General features: G+C 47.0%; 1 protein-coding gene across 1 annotated transcript in view; it reads right to left on the reverse strand.

Annotated features, from left to right (window-relative positions):
- Positions 1 to 3,525: 3,525 nt before the first annotated feature.
- Dnajc24 (DnaJ heat shock protein family (Hsp40) member C24) overlaps positions 3,526 to 13,010 on the reverse strand; it is a 34,428-nt gene continuing 24,943 nt past the window's right edge. The window contains exons 3-4 of the mRNA XM_004638053.2: positions 6,899 to 6,967; positions 3,526 to 3,668 (exon numbers count right to left, since the gene is read on the reverse strand). Coding sequence (XP_004638110.1) covers positions 3,538 to 3,668; positions 6,899 to 6,967 — 200 coding nt within the window. The 3' untranslated portion in view covers positions 3,526 to 3,537. The remainder of the gene's footprint in view (positions 3,669 to 6,898; positions 6,968 to 13,010) is intronic.

Genomic DNA, 13,010 nt, shown 5'->3' on the forward strand with positions numbered 1-13,010 from the left:
AGTCGATGATTCTTCCCGACTAATGAGCAATCCTGGATGCCAGCTTTAGGGAGGTCGGCATTTGTTTGACCTTTAGGTCTGGCTCACACCAGGAGCATCTCCCCAGTAAGGTGTCTGGTCTTTGTCATCCCCTTCGAGGGCCTGTCCCTGTCTAACTACCTACAGTATTTCTATCTAACTCAGGCTGCCTGCAGCAGTACCAGTTTTTTCCTTGCCATATATAAGGCCAATGTTATGTCTTTCTAAAATCCAAAGATTGTATTATACAATTGTTTTGAAATCGAAACATTTCATTTGGAATTTCTACTTTGTTTCTGTGGTCAGCCTGTACTGTTAGCAAGTGTAACATCAATTGGAAACTAGAACATCAATTGTCAAATGTCACATTCATCAGTCTGGAAGATGGAAACAAGTCTGTCCAGAACATCATTTCGTTAATTACTATATGAAGGAAGACCTGGTGGCTGAGTTCCAGGATAAATGTCTAAACTGAAATCACAGTAAGCTCTCACATCTACAAGGGCATAAATTTTTACGTCATATACTGAAGGTTTTTTGAAAGTTTACTGCCCGAAGCTATAGCGACCATGCAATGCTTTGAGATGTTCATCAAGTCGTGTACTAAGATGGTATGTAAACTGCTTAAGAGTTACCCACCACCTCAAACCATAAGCAGACAGCCAGCTTATGAGTTCCTTTTTCTTAGGTAGTTTTATCGTCAAAACTCCGGCAATTTTGAAGGGAACCAAGTTCCAAGTGTTGCTGTTATTCTGCAAACCTCCAGTTTACAACCCATCACTTTTCCCTGTCTTTCAGGGAAGCGCTTATTCTACTGAGCCATCCCCTCAGTCTCCCTCAGTCTTTCACATCCCCATGATTACCAATGGAAAGCCGTGGTAAGGACAGCAGACCTATGAATGCTGTCATGAGCTCATGAGGTGTCATGATCCTAACAAGCACATTTCTTGGTATGGCTATTGGCACACACAACGTTTGTTGTATTTCAGCATCTGTGTGTTCAGTTCATCTGCTATAATTTCCAACCCTCCATTGCAGTGCTGGCGTTCTGTCCGACAGGTTGCGCCCCTGCCAAGATCCTCACCGTGTTTGCAGACCTCGTTCTAACACTGGACTGCTCCACTTGGTTTGCATGACCTTTCTGCTAGTCAGTATGTACCCACACTGTTTTATCATCTGAATCAAGGTCTGCATTCCCTGTGTCTGTGGTTCTTGCTGCATTTCATTGCCACAGGAACTTTGGATCACATGACCAACGTCAAAGTCACTGTCATCATCGTCGTCATCATCCATAGGTGAATAATTTCGTGATTCACTTTCCACTTCTTCAGAACTTGCAAATCTGGTTTTTCATGTGCTACTGTAATGAACTGAGCTACTCCTACCAGAAAAAAAAAAATATCAAAAGAAACCCTTCTTTAAAATAACCCTAAGTGCACAGAAATTGAAGCACAAGCGCGTTATGGCAACGTGCCCCGCTGCCGCTCTGGCCGTGCACCTGGGGGCATGCACTCACAGATGGGTTGTTGCTTTTCACAGCACAGCTACTGTCACACCCACATTTCCATTTATGGTAAAATACATGTTTACACAGAAGAGCGATGTGGGTGTGTTTCACCCCATGATGCTCGGGTAAACATACACAAAAGCAGTTAAGAGCATTATGCAGGTAAAAACCCCTTTGACGCTTTCACACATACCTTCCCACTGGTTATATCAAGTGGGTAAACATAAAAACTGCTTCCTATCTCCCTCAGGGACAGCTACTGAGTCGTGTGGCTAGCTACTATTATGCTAAAAAGTATAAATTTTCAGTAGAAAAGTGGGGGATGAGTTGTAACCAGTAAACATGGGTTTTCAGAATGGTACACTAACATGGGCTTCATTTAAAATCCCCGCACAATACTAGCATAAGTCCATCTTTCACGGGCTTGTGGCCTCGAAATGCCTTTTCCTCCTTAGTAATGAAGGTCCTACTGGGCATTTCCTTCCCAAAAAGTCTAGCCTAGTCACAGCTGAACACTTGCAGGAAACAGAACCCTCAGCCTCCGTGTATTCAGCCCGTCGCACCCCATCACTGGCTTCGTCTTTCTCCGCATCCCCCCTTCCCCACGCCTCGCTACACGGCGTATGCCTGTTGCCTTTTTGACTATTTGAAACCAGCCATGCTAGCTCTATACTTCAAGCTGCTCAGCACGGGCTCCAGAACCTTCTAGTGATCAGGGCAGGGTGTTCAGCCTTCCAGAGGCACTGCCTCAGATGCCCTGTGGCAATCCCCTTGTGTGTTTTATCCCAACAGTAAATGCCACCTCTTCCCAGGTCTGCTTTGTCTGATCCGAGTTCTTCCTACTTGGTTAACGATTTCACACCTTTTGCTACATTAGCTGCTTTAATCACATTCTTTTCAAAAGTGTCAATAATGTGACTTAGCCATTCAAGTGCCCCATCAGAAAAGCACCACCCAATTCAAATTTCACAATGATTCTTCAACTCTATTGTGTTTTTCAGTCTTCTTGACTTTACTATCACTATTTTCTAGACCATGGTTATGGTACTTTATGCAAATAAAGCCCCTCAGAAAAGCACAGTGGTATATGCTAGCACACTAACACAAGTACTGCATGCTTCTGGCAGAGGGAGCTGCCTTGAAGCTCTGTCTGATCCTGGCAAAACACAATGTGTGACACACTCTTGGCTCACGCAAGTGGGGTTTTGCTTGTTTCATTTTTACAGAACGGAATCACACTCAGGACCTTGCGCTTGCCAGGCAGGTGCTCATGGTGTTGAGCTATATTCCTGGTCCCTCATACAAGTCTTTTCAAGCCAAATTTTCAACTTAACAGGCAAAGTTCTGAACACCAAGCAGATTTTTTGGCAAATCTTTCTGTTCAAATGGTGGAGTTTGGGCTCTGGAGTCATTCAACAAGGGAGGCAGCACTGTACACAGAAGTAAGGAAACACTGCCAGGGCAGGGTAGTCCCCGGCGCCACGTGATTACCGTCTGTGCCATCAGCCCAGAGGTGATTCCTAACACAGGGAGGGAGAGGCCAATCTCAAGGTTCTGGAATAAGAAAGGGAAGCAGCTACTTGAGATTGAGCTTCCACTCTTCACACTGCACTTGGAGATGCAGGGCGCTTCCCCGGCTGCTGCCTCCCCTTCTCTACCCGAATGCGCAGGTCGCCTCCGCCGGGCCACCCTCCTGCAGCTGGTAAGTCTCTCAGATCAGAACCCAAGTCTCTGTGAAGGAATCCACAGCACCACAGTGAACACAACAGGAAACAGCCTCATTTCAAAAAGAAAATTCTTGTTTTCCAAGGAGCAAACAAAAGTTTTCAGACACCAATCCATAAAATGCAAATTGTAATTGAAGTTTTTCCTTTTGCAGTCTATAAATACCAGTTCTAAGTGAAGCAGCTCATTCCTATTACTCTGCGGTGGCCCTGGAGGACTCTGGAAGCCTGCTTGGCCTCTCCTGGAGGACAGGGCCGGGCTCCACACAACCTCCACCATGGCCCAGCTCAGCTGTTGTGAAGGAGCTCCACCATCAGCGAGCACGTGTCACAGGGAACCAGGCCCGTGGCTGCCACCTCCTGCTCACAAACGCTGTATGTGCCACCACACCGGCAGCTCAGAGAGAAAGAACGCTCATCTGTGAAGAGAACAAAAGAATGCTTCAAACGCCTATGAGCAACTAGTTTGTTCACACCCTCAGAACAGACATTATAAGACAAAAGGAGGAAGCTCAAGAAATGCCAAGCAGGAAACATTTCTTGAGTAGGGGCAGCGTTTCTACATGCTCTGATCCATAGAATCTAGAGGCACAAGGAGCTGGGATCAGGTGCTCAGAAGCAACCTACAAATTCACTTCAAGTTTTCTATCTTCTTATGACTTCGGTAAATTTTACATTCCTCTCACCAGTGTATCTGTGTAACACGCTACAGTGAAGGAAAAAGAGGTCTCACTTGAAAGGCACGTGACGCTGGGCTGATCCTGGCCTTTCGAGAGCCACTCTGACTGGGATGGAGCCGCGCACAGGGCTGCGTTCCATGGGGGCCCATTTCTCCAAGAATGCGTGGGGAGAGTCTGTGCAGCCCTCTGCAGTGTCACGGTGGAGAAGCCGCTGGGAAGGCCTGGCATGACACCGCTGGCGGGGTGGGCCTGTAGTCTGCAGCCTCCCTGGGAGGCTCAACACGAGCGCGCTTTGACTGCAGGAAACATGTCCCTCTTGCCTTCCGTGAAGTGTCACAACTACTGCAGCGTTCGTGATCACAGGACGCATATCACCACCACCAGGACTTTACACATGAACGAAGTAAGTCTCCAAGGGCTCACAATTTCTTACAATCAGGTATGTTCGAGTGATCCCCAAAGCTGGCTGCCATTTCCATCTCAACAGACTGGGGGATCCAGCTGCCTCGCCCTCACTTTGTCAAGTTCAGTCTTGAAAAAGATAGCACTTAAGTAAACCAAGTGTACCTGCTTCATTCATCATAGAAAATAAGGAATCCAGTCAACCAATCCTGCTTTGTATTCTCTATAAAGAAAATAACCTTGAATTCAGAAATGCCAACATACCTCTTCCTGTCTAGGCCAACACACTGCTGTAGCACATTTTCAACGAGAATTGTTTCACTGCTTAATTGTCTAAAAACACACATTCTAACCATTGATTTTCTTAGTTAAATCTCTCCCTCTTGCTTTCTTACCACTTCAGTGAACACTGAGAACAAATCCAAGGTGGCGCGTACTTAGGGATATGGAGGACACACGGGTTACTGTGGGTTTTGTCACTGAGAATTCCAAATGTTAATGCGAAGAACTCACATCTTGTAGAAATTTCTTCCTACACTACTGTCATCCAGCTCTTAACAAAGTATTCATTTCGCAAAAATTGCCCGTTTAAACACTAGATCGGAGGCCACACAGACTAACCGGGCGACGGCTCCAGCGGCTCCCCGGGTCCTGGCGCGCGCGCGCACGCACGCACGCACGCACGCACGCACGCAGAGAACGGCACGGCGCGGCCCTCGGCCTCTCACGGCGCCTCCTTTGCTGCCAGAGTCATCTGAAAACGACACGAAGGGCTGAAATCATTGATCCACTTGTCCACTTTGTGTTTAACTTCACTTGCTTAGCATGCTCTTTCCAACTGAAACAGTTTACGTGATTCATTTCTAGATATTCCTGCAAGAATAATGGCGGGGGGGGGGGGGGGGATGGGGGGAGCCCCAGGGGCTGGGGGGGTGTCTGGAGAAATAGCTCAGCAGCTGAAGTGTCCGCCTGGCAAGCGCAAGGTCCGGAGTTCAATTCCTAGTACAAGAATAGAGGCTTCAAGAACCTTCGCTCTTTTTTTTTCTCTGAGGAAAATGAGGGTATTTCCATCTTTTACAATAATGAAAGTCCTTAATTTAAATGAACATTCAAAATGTTCCACACCGTTAGAGAGCGCATCTACCAGCTGGGCCCCAGTTCTTCAGCTCGGCACTGAGGCGAGGCTCGGGCAGCCCAGGACCAAGCCCTGCCTCTGACAGCCTACCATTTCCTGCTGCGCGCTTCCTTCAAGTTGGGATTTTCACTTCAATCAGAAAGTCTGTGTGTTTATTAACTGAACAGATGCTTCAACCACCAGCTGGTATTTTTAATTTTAAATAAAAATTTAAAATTATATTGTTAATTAACTTCAAGAATGGATTTAAAGCAGTCTGCTTTGTTGTGCAGGTCTCCAGTGAACAGCCTTCCCTCGTGCGTCCCTGCCCGCAGCCATGCCAGCCCGTGGCTGCTGTCTGGGCCTCCCACAGGCTCCTCCTGTTGGCTCTGAGGAGACTGTGGCCCCGCGGAACCCGGTCATACAGAACCTCCAGGTTCCCATTATGCACCTGTAAATGAGAACGCCAATCTAGGGTGCCACTGCCGCAGGCGAGGGCTGGACAGTCCTATAAGGAAAAACACAACTGGCTTTCTAGTTTTGTTTGGTGCAAATGCCATTTACTTAAAGCCAGTATTTGTTCCCCGGGTTTTTTGTTGTTGTTGTTGTTGTTATTTTTGTTTTTTTGCAATTTGCTTTCAAGTGGCTTGTAACCATCTTTTTTAAAACATTAAATTAAGAATTTACCATTAAAAAAGTAAACAGTTTCAAGAAGGCCGACTCTGTTTGTCCTCTGCCATCCACACTCCTAACTAAATCTTTAGAAGCCTCCAGGCTGAATAAGGAAGCCAGAGCTAGCAGTGTACAAAGCTAGGGAACGGCAGGGAAGCACGGGCAGGAGCTGCCGCTGGCTTCCATGCAGCTGTTTCCTAATTCAGCAAAGTCAGCCCAGGGCAACTCAGAGACCACCAGAGGAATATGAAAACTACATCCGACTCAATAAAGCTGTAAAGGGAGGAGGCACAGCTTCATGCTAAAGGGAGGGACAGACTTTCCTTTTCTTCCTAAGAGATCATCAAAAAAGAGAGAAGAGGGGGAAAAATTAAGCCTCCTGGTAGAGGACCATAATATTAAAAGCCCAGTTCATGATTCCATATAAAAAGGCAGTCAACCAAAATTCTACTATGAATTCATCTTAACACTCAACACTCAAAGATGAACAGCAAAAAATCATTATCTTTACCATACTAGACAATAATGTAAAATCAAAAGTAGTAAAAACAAATGCAAAAAAATTAGCAGAAAATAACTTGAAATGAGTCACGCAGAGGGGCTATAAATAAATGCAGTTTAGAATTACAACAAAAACAAGCTGAACAAAAAGCATTTATGTATGCAAAGACATTTACTACCTTTTTAAGATTTTCCAAATATTTGTGGGGTTTTATTAAAAAAATTCTCTACTATATGTCTTCATTATAAATAAAACCAAAAGGAAAAAGAAAAATCCAACCTTCGTTCCAAGACATTTCTTCCAGATACACGTGTGCATGTACTGGTCCCACACTTCTGAGCTCATCTTCTGTAGAACAGAAAGTGAAACGTGTCATTTTGATACCTTCGTTGTGAAGAAGACCTAGAAGGGCCACTCCACATGGTCACTACAGTTCTCCCTGACTTTACCATCCTGACAGCAGTGTGAAGGTAAGAAGGTCTAGAACAATCAAGATCTGTCCTGCTTGGTAACTTTTTGGTAATCAGCCAGTAATTTCTGCTTGGTGAGACCCTGGAGAAGACCTGTCAGTCAGGTAAGTCGTCTCACAAAGAAGGCAGTGTGGCATGGGTCACAACAGCCACCTGAAGCTTGGGAGGAGACAGGAGTGACCTCTCCCTTTACTTCAGGAGCTGAAGGCTGTGATGACGTGCTGGCCCCAGGGGCTGCTTGGAGACCTGGTGTTAGAAGTGCAGAAAGGGTGGCACAGGGTTAGGTCCTTCTCCGGTGGGGCTGGTGGCTTTCTAAGGAGAAAGGCCTTTGCTCAGGTCCAGCCTGAGGCAGAAACCCAACTACCTACGGTCAAGTCACAGCTGAGGCTGGAGAAGCGGGCACTTCTTGCTGAAGACAAGTGTCTTAGGACAGAAAGAGCTACTGTGTATGGGAAGCAGTTGTCACTGTTTTTAAAGGCACGTTCTATTTCCTGTGTGCTTGTATTGTTCTTCTAGAAGTCAAGGCTTAAAAAAAAAGCTGTTAAAAATCCAACCCCCACTCTGGTGGGATTTTCTTGAGCTGTCTCACTAGTCTCTTCTTCACTTCCTTAGAATGCCTCCCTTTGTTCCCTTGTGTGAATGCCTGCAGTTTAATTATATTTAATAACTGCCTGTTCAAAATTTATTGGTGAGTTACATAATTTTAAAATAGATGTGACGATTATACAATATTTTGAATTCGCCATGGTATTCTATTAAGATACTGCCAATATTATACCACTTCATATTTACTAGGTACTGACAGTCCCTTGAACTGTCCCCAAGATCCACACAGATCAGACCTCTGCAGTGTGAGTGACCACAGGAGAGCCCGTGCCATGTGTGCTTAGGGCTTCCTGAACAGAGCCATCTCATTTCCAGTCGACAGCAAGCATGCAACAGTTTCTTACACGGCCTGAGATGGTTGCCTAGAACTGGGGAAATGAGACACTCACGTACTTGGAAGGGTTAACTGATGCTTTAAAAAGCCCATTTAGGGCCAGCCAGATAGCTCAGTGGACTAAAGCGCCTGCTTAGGCAGACGTAGGGACCGGGGCTTGATTGCTGGCATGCCGAGCCAGAGCAGGCCCTGCCCCCAGGGCACACTGAGATGGAGAATGAGACTGGGCATGGTGGTGGGCACCTGTAATCCCAGTACTTGGGAGTTTGAAAACAGGAAAATCAATACGAGTCCGATCTGTGTTGTGAGACCCTGTACGAAATACATAAAAAAAGAAAAAAAGCCCATTTATGGTTTAAAAAAAAAACGAAACAGGTCTCCCTAGCGTACAAGCACACTGCCCCTCTTCTGGGATACGCATCATGTTTACATACATCTCTGGCAACAGTGAAAGCAGAGCATGCAGAGATGATGACAAGAAAGCTGGCTGCCACCCTGACAGTCCTGGACAACATTAACATTGCAACACTCTACTTCCAAGCGCCTGGAGAGATCCCTCGCAGATCGAACTGCCCTGCAATCACCTCTGCTCTACGGGAGACGACCGGGAGCCTTCACGATCAAGGCTGTGTCCCACCCACTCAGCAAGCGGCTCTTCTACTTACCTTCATCCTTCTCCACCAGGATGTACAGCTTCAGAGGAGCTGCCTACTTCCTGGTTGAAAGATCAGCATAAAGCACAGGCCACCTATCCCAGTAAACCAGAATGCAAAGTGCTCATCAGTACCTCGCCAAAGGTCAGAGCGCCAAGGACACCAAAGCATTCGCATTCTGCCATTAGCTGAGCACCTGTAATTGATACCTGGTTATTCAACACCTGTGCACACAGCCTAAGTTTCTCGTTTACCAATCAGGATGTGACATCCAGAAGCAGCCTATCCTATGTGGCTGGCTGCCCATCCTACGAGCTTGGCCAGGTGAGGGTCCCTAGGGTGCTGGGGCGGAGGGCACAGCCTCCGGCTGCGTGGGGTGCACTTTGGGACCAAGGACCTACCATACCATGCACACTTGGGTTCCTGCACTTCTCCATGTGTGCTTTACTTCTGCAGCTTTAAAGTTAGGACTAAGGCTAGTAACAATTTTTAAATAAAAATATGAGAAGTCTCAAATCCTGCAGGAGGAAAATGTGTATTCTCTGACAGTGCTTAGAGGACCATCCTAACCACTTCTCAAAGCAAGTGGGAGTGACTCACCCAAGGGAAAGGGATGTGGAGAGTGGTATAATGAGAGGGGCAGCCTAAGGAGGTGGCTGACCGTGGGCAGCAGGGGACAGCTTGGACCCTTTGTGGACCGGCAGGTGTCTGTGGGCAGAGCAGACCCAGCCACCCCCACCCCGGCCCAACAACAAGGGAGGAGGCAAACAGATCAGTGTTTGGTGTTTTTTTTTTCTTTTTAAACAATGATCTCTGCTAGTCTACCATTGTGATTATAATTAAAAACGTAATTCTTTCCTATCCACTGAAGGAACTCACGGGAATGCTGTAATTAGCCTTGATAATTGTCTACTAATCAGGCATGGCATCTTCAAAACAGATAAATTATTTTTCTTTTGTAAGATTACATATAATTTTGCTCATTCCAACAGAACATTTTAATAGGTGTCCTGAGCTGTCAATCTTGGCTCAGAGTTGTTAACAGGACACCACTACAAATGGGGAGAAAACTGACTTAGATTAAAAAAAAAAAAACCAAAAAACTGATACTACACTGATTTAAAGGACCAGATCCAAGTCTTCATCTGAAATCTCTGCTACAGAATGGTAATCACTATTTATAAACAAGAAAACCCCTCAGCCATTGGGAAAGCAAGGGCCCACCTGAGTCCAGCTCAGTCCAGTGACACTGTGGGTCCATCCCTGAGGGAGAAAGGGCCACTTCCTGCAGACACCTGAGAGCAGGAAGCCTGGTGACACCCTGTGCTGCGCAGTGCGCACACAGCCAGATGCGCAGATGAGGGCTGCCAAGCCCACTCTTCCAGAGAGAAAGCAGTCATTATGGTGAGAGGGTCTGGGAATATAATGATAAAATCAAATAATTTATGTGGCTACTTGAAAAGGAATCTTTCAGCCCTTAGAAGCGTCGGCCCTTGTGACCTGTGTTCCATTGGATTTGTCTGACAACAAGAGGGCAAAGAATTCCAGGGCTCCATTGTCTCCGCAGTGGGAGCCAAGAAAATACTGGCAGGACTCATCAGAGAGGTTTACGAGCCTGCAGTTCAAAGAGATTAAAAGAGAGCTCTTGGAGACTCTCTCGCGCTGAAGAATAACATTAAATAACTATTAGCAGCTTGGCTCGGTACAGCTTACCAGGGCTCTCGCTGGGGCATTCACCACTTTCTAAAGGACGAAAGGCTTTTTCAGCTCCATTTGGGAATCAATAAATATTTCTCACTTCTTACCAGACAATGGAATTCCAGTCTTTTTCAACTTCCTCCTAATGACAGTAAAACTTCTAAAACAACTCTGTTTAATGTCTACATGATTACAGCTCTAATCCCAGGAAACTTTCTAACTTTAGCTACAATTTTTAAAAAATTAAAGTACAAAATAAATAACAACAAAAACCTTTGAGAGGAATTTAACTTCGCTCACTGAAAGTCCCTTCACTCAGACAATGGCCCAAGGATCAAGTCTGTCTGCGGCACTGTCCACACTATGCATGTGTGGCAGTGTCACACGTGACCACTACTCTCCCCAGTGTGTTCTCATCTAGAAAGTGTTCCGCTGGCTTTTTTATTTTTATGCCATTTCAAATGCCTCAAGTTTAAAGACACGTGTGTTCATGGAAGTAAAGGAGAACTGTGTCCTCCAGGTCTAACACACATCTTGCCATCTAAAAATCAAGTAATTTAAAGCCCCATAATATACAGCTGATGCAGCTGGGTCCCCCTTGGTGACCAGTGTCGGCACCTTGGTCAGAGCCTCTCATTCTCTCTGGAGAGACACTCACAGTGTCGCCCTCACAGTGCAGTGGGAGAGTACACGCAGTAGCCGTGTGCATCTGACCAGCTCCGGGGTCTGCTGACCAGGGCCCTGCATGGAGCAGTGCTCAGCAGCAGCCTGGGTCCCGGTCTCTGGGAGGCAGAGGCTGCATGCCCTGCAGAAGTCTGATGCTCTCTGCTAAGGTTGGTCTCCTTAAAGCTGACGCCTCCATCTGTGTCACTCTGTAGCCACTCAAGTATCAAACAGAAACAAAGGACGGAATCGGAGCAATGGCACCATAATGAATCCTGCGGGTCAGATCAGTCAGAGGCTGGCAAGGCACAGGCAGGGGACGGGGAGGAGCTGCGAGAGGCAGGACGTGGCATCCGGGCAGCGGGCACGTGGCACTCTAGGTCTGCCAGGGGACCCTCTACAGACAGCCAGCATGGAGCAGGAGGGAGGGGAGGCCAGAGCCAGGTGGCCAGCACCCACTGGGCCCCCAGGCTTCCAGGCTGAGGAGAGCGACCTGTCTTGCTCTGGCCTCCAACTTCAGATGGGTCGGGTGGGAGCAGACACTGGGAAAGGGGCCACTCAAACAGCCCCACCTGAGACCCCAGACTGCTCTCTTCCTGAATGAGCCCCCAAGGGCATGTGTGTACCCCAGAGGTACACTATCTTGCCACAGGTGCCCAGACTGTCTGAAACAAGCCAAAGTTTTGTTCAAAATTAATGAAAAGTGGGGCTGGGGAGAGGCTCAGTGGAATAAGCACTTCCCTAGCAAGGGCAAGGGCCTGAGTTCAATCCCCAATTCCGCCAAAAAATAATAATAATTAATAAATAAATAAATAATGAAAAGTGACCCGTCATGACAGAAAGCCAGCTGCATCTAAGTCAAAGTAGTAACCACGAACAGCGAACAGCGTCCTTGTGACAGTGAGAGGAGGCGGGGACTCAGGAAAGTTGTCCCAGCTGTCGGCACAGATCTTCTGCACCATTTCACACGGGCAAGTCCCCAGAAAACAGCCACCAAGACACAGAGCCCCGATGCTTATCTTCAAGTTTTTACCTGAAGCAAATTTTTACAGCCAATTTTGAAATTCCTAAAAATCAAATGTAAGTACTAATGTGACCATAAAAGGAAACCCTAATCTAACTAATTCAAGTGTTTTTAAGGGTCAGCTTTAGGACATAATTTACATAATCGTCACCTGGCTTCAAGTTACCATACTTACCCATATTATCTACATTTAGAAGTATGTTATTTCCTCTTCTGACAGAGTTAGTGGGTCTTTAAGACTCTTTTCAGGGAGAATTCTAACTATGAGCTTAAGCAATGATGCGCTGATTTAATCATCTGACACAGAATGCTGGTGGCATCCTCGTCCTCAGATGCCTTCTTCCTTGTCTCCTGCTGTCAACGCACTCAAGTACAGGTGCAGTGGCTCCCACCGCCCCCCAGGGAGGGCTGGCTGTCAGCAAAGGCCACTCTCTTCTGCAGGGCTGTGTAAGGCCTGGGGCCAGGCTGTCATGGGTGTCTCCAACCGAAAGGGGAGTCCAGCGTCAGCAGGGTGATTGGGCCCTAGGGGACGAGATGCGTCAGTGTCAGGCACACTGGCAAGAATTCCAAGTTCAGTCCACTCTCGCTCGTAATTTTTCTGGCTCTTCAGATCACAGGGATGACTTAATTCATCAGCTGTGCCACACCACAGAGCCACAGAGACATCACGAGAGATCTGTGTGAGCACATGTACCAAACCACGGGATCCCGATCCCTGTTACATTTGGCGGTACACTTGTGACATGCGTCGGAACACGCTTAACATCTAAGAAAGCCCTGGCAAGGTTTCCTGAGGTGCAGGCGCCCTGCACGTGAACACACACAAAGTCCCAGCAGTCTCCGCAGCGCTCCTCTGCACAGCACAGAGCCCACCTGCCCGCCCACTCCATGCTTTCCTGGCCCAGCAGCAGCCTTAGAAACAGTAGGGGCCAAGTGCCAACTG

This window comes from Octodon degus, unplaced genomic scaffold, assembly GCF_000260255.1.
Source record: "Octodon degus isolate 3935 unplaced genomic scaffold, OctDeg1.0 scaffold00093, whole genome shotgun sequence".
Taxonomy (NCBI): domain Eukaryota; kingdom Metazoa; phylum Chordata; class Mammalia; order Rodentia; family Octodontidae; genus Octodon; species Octodon degus.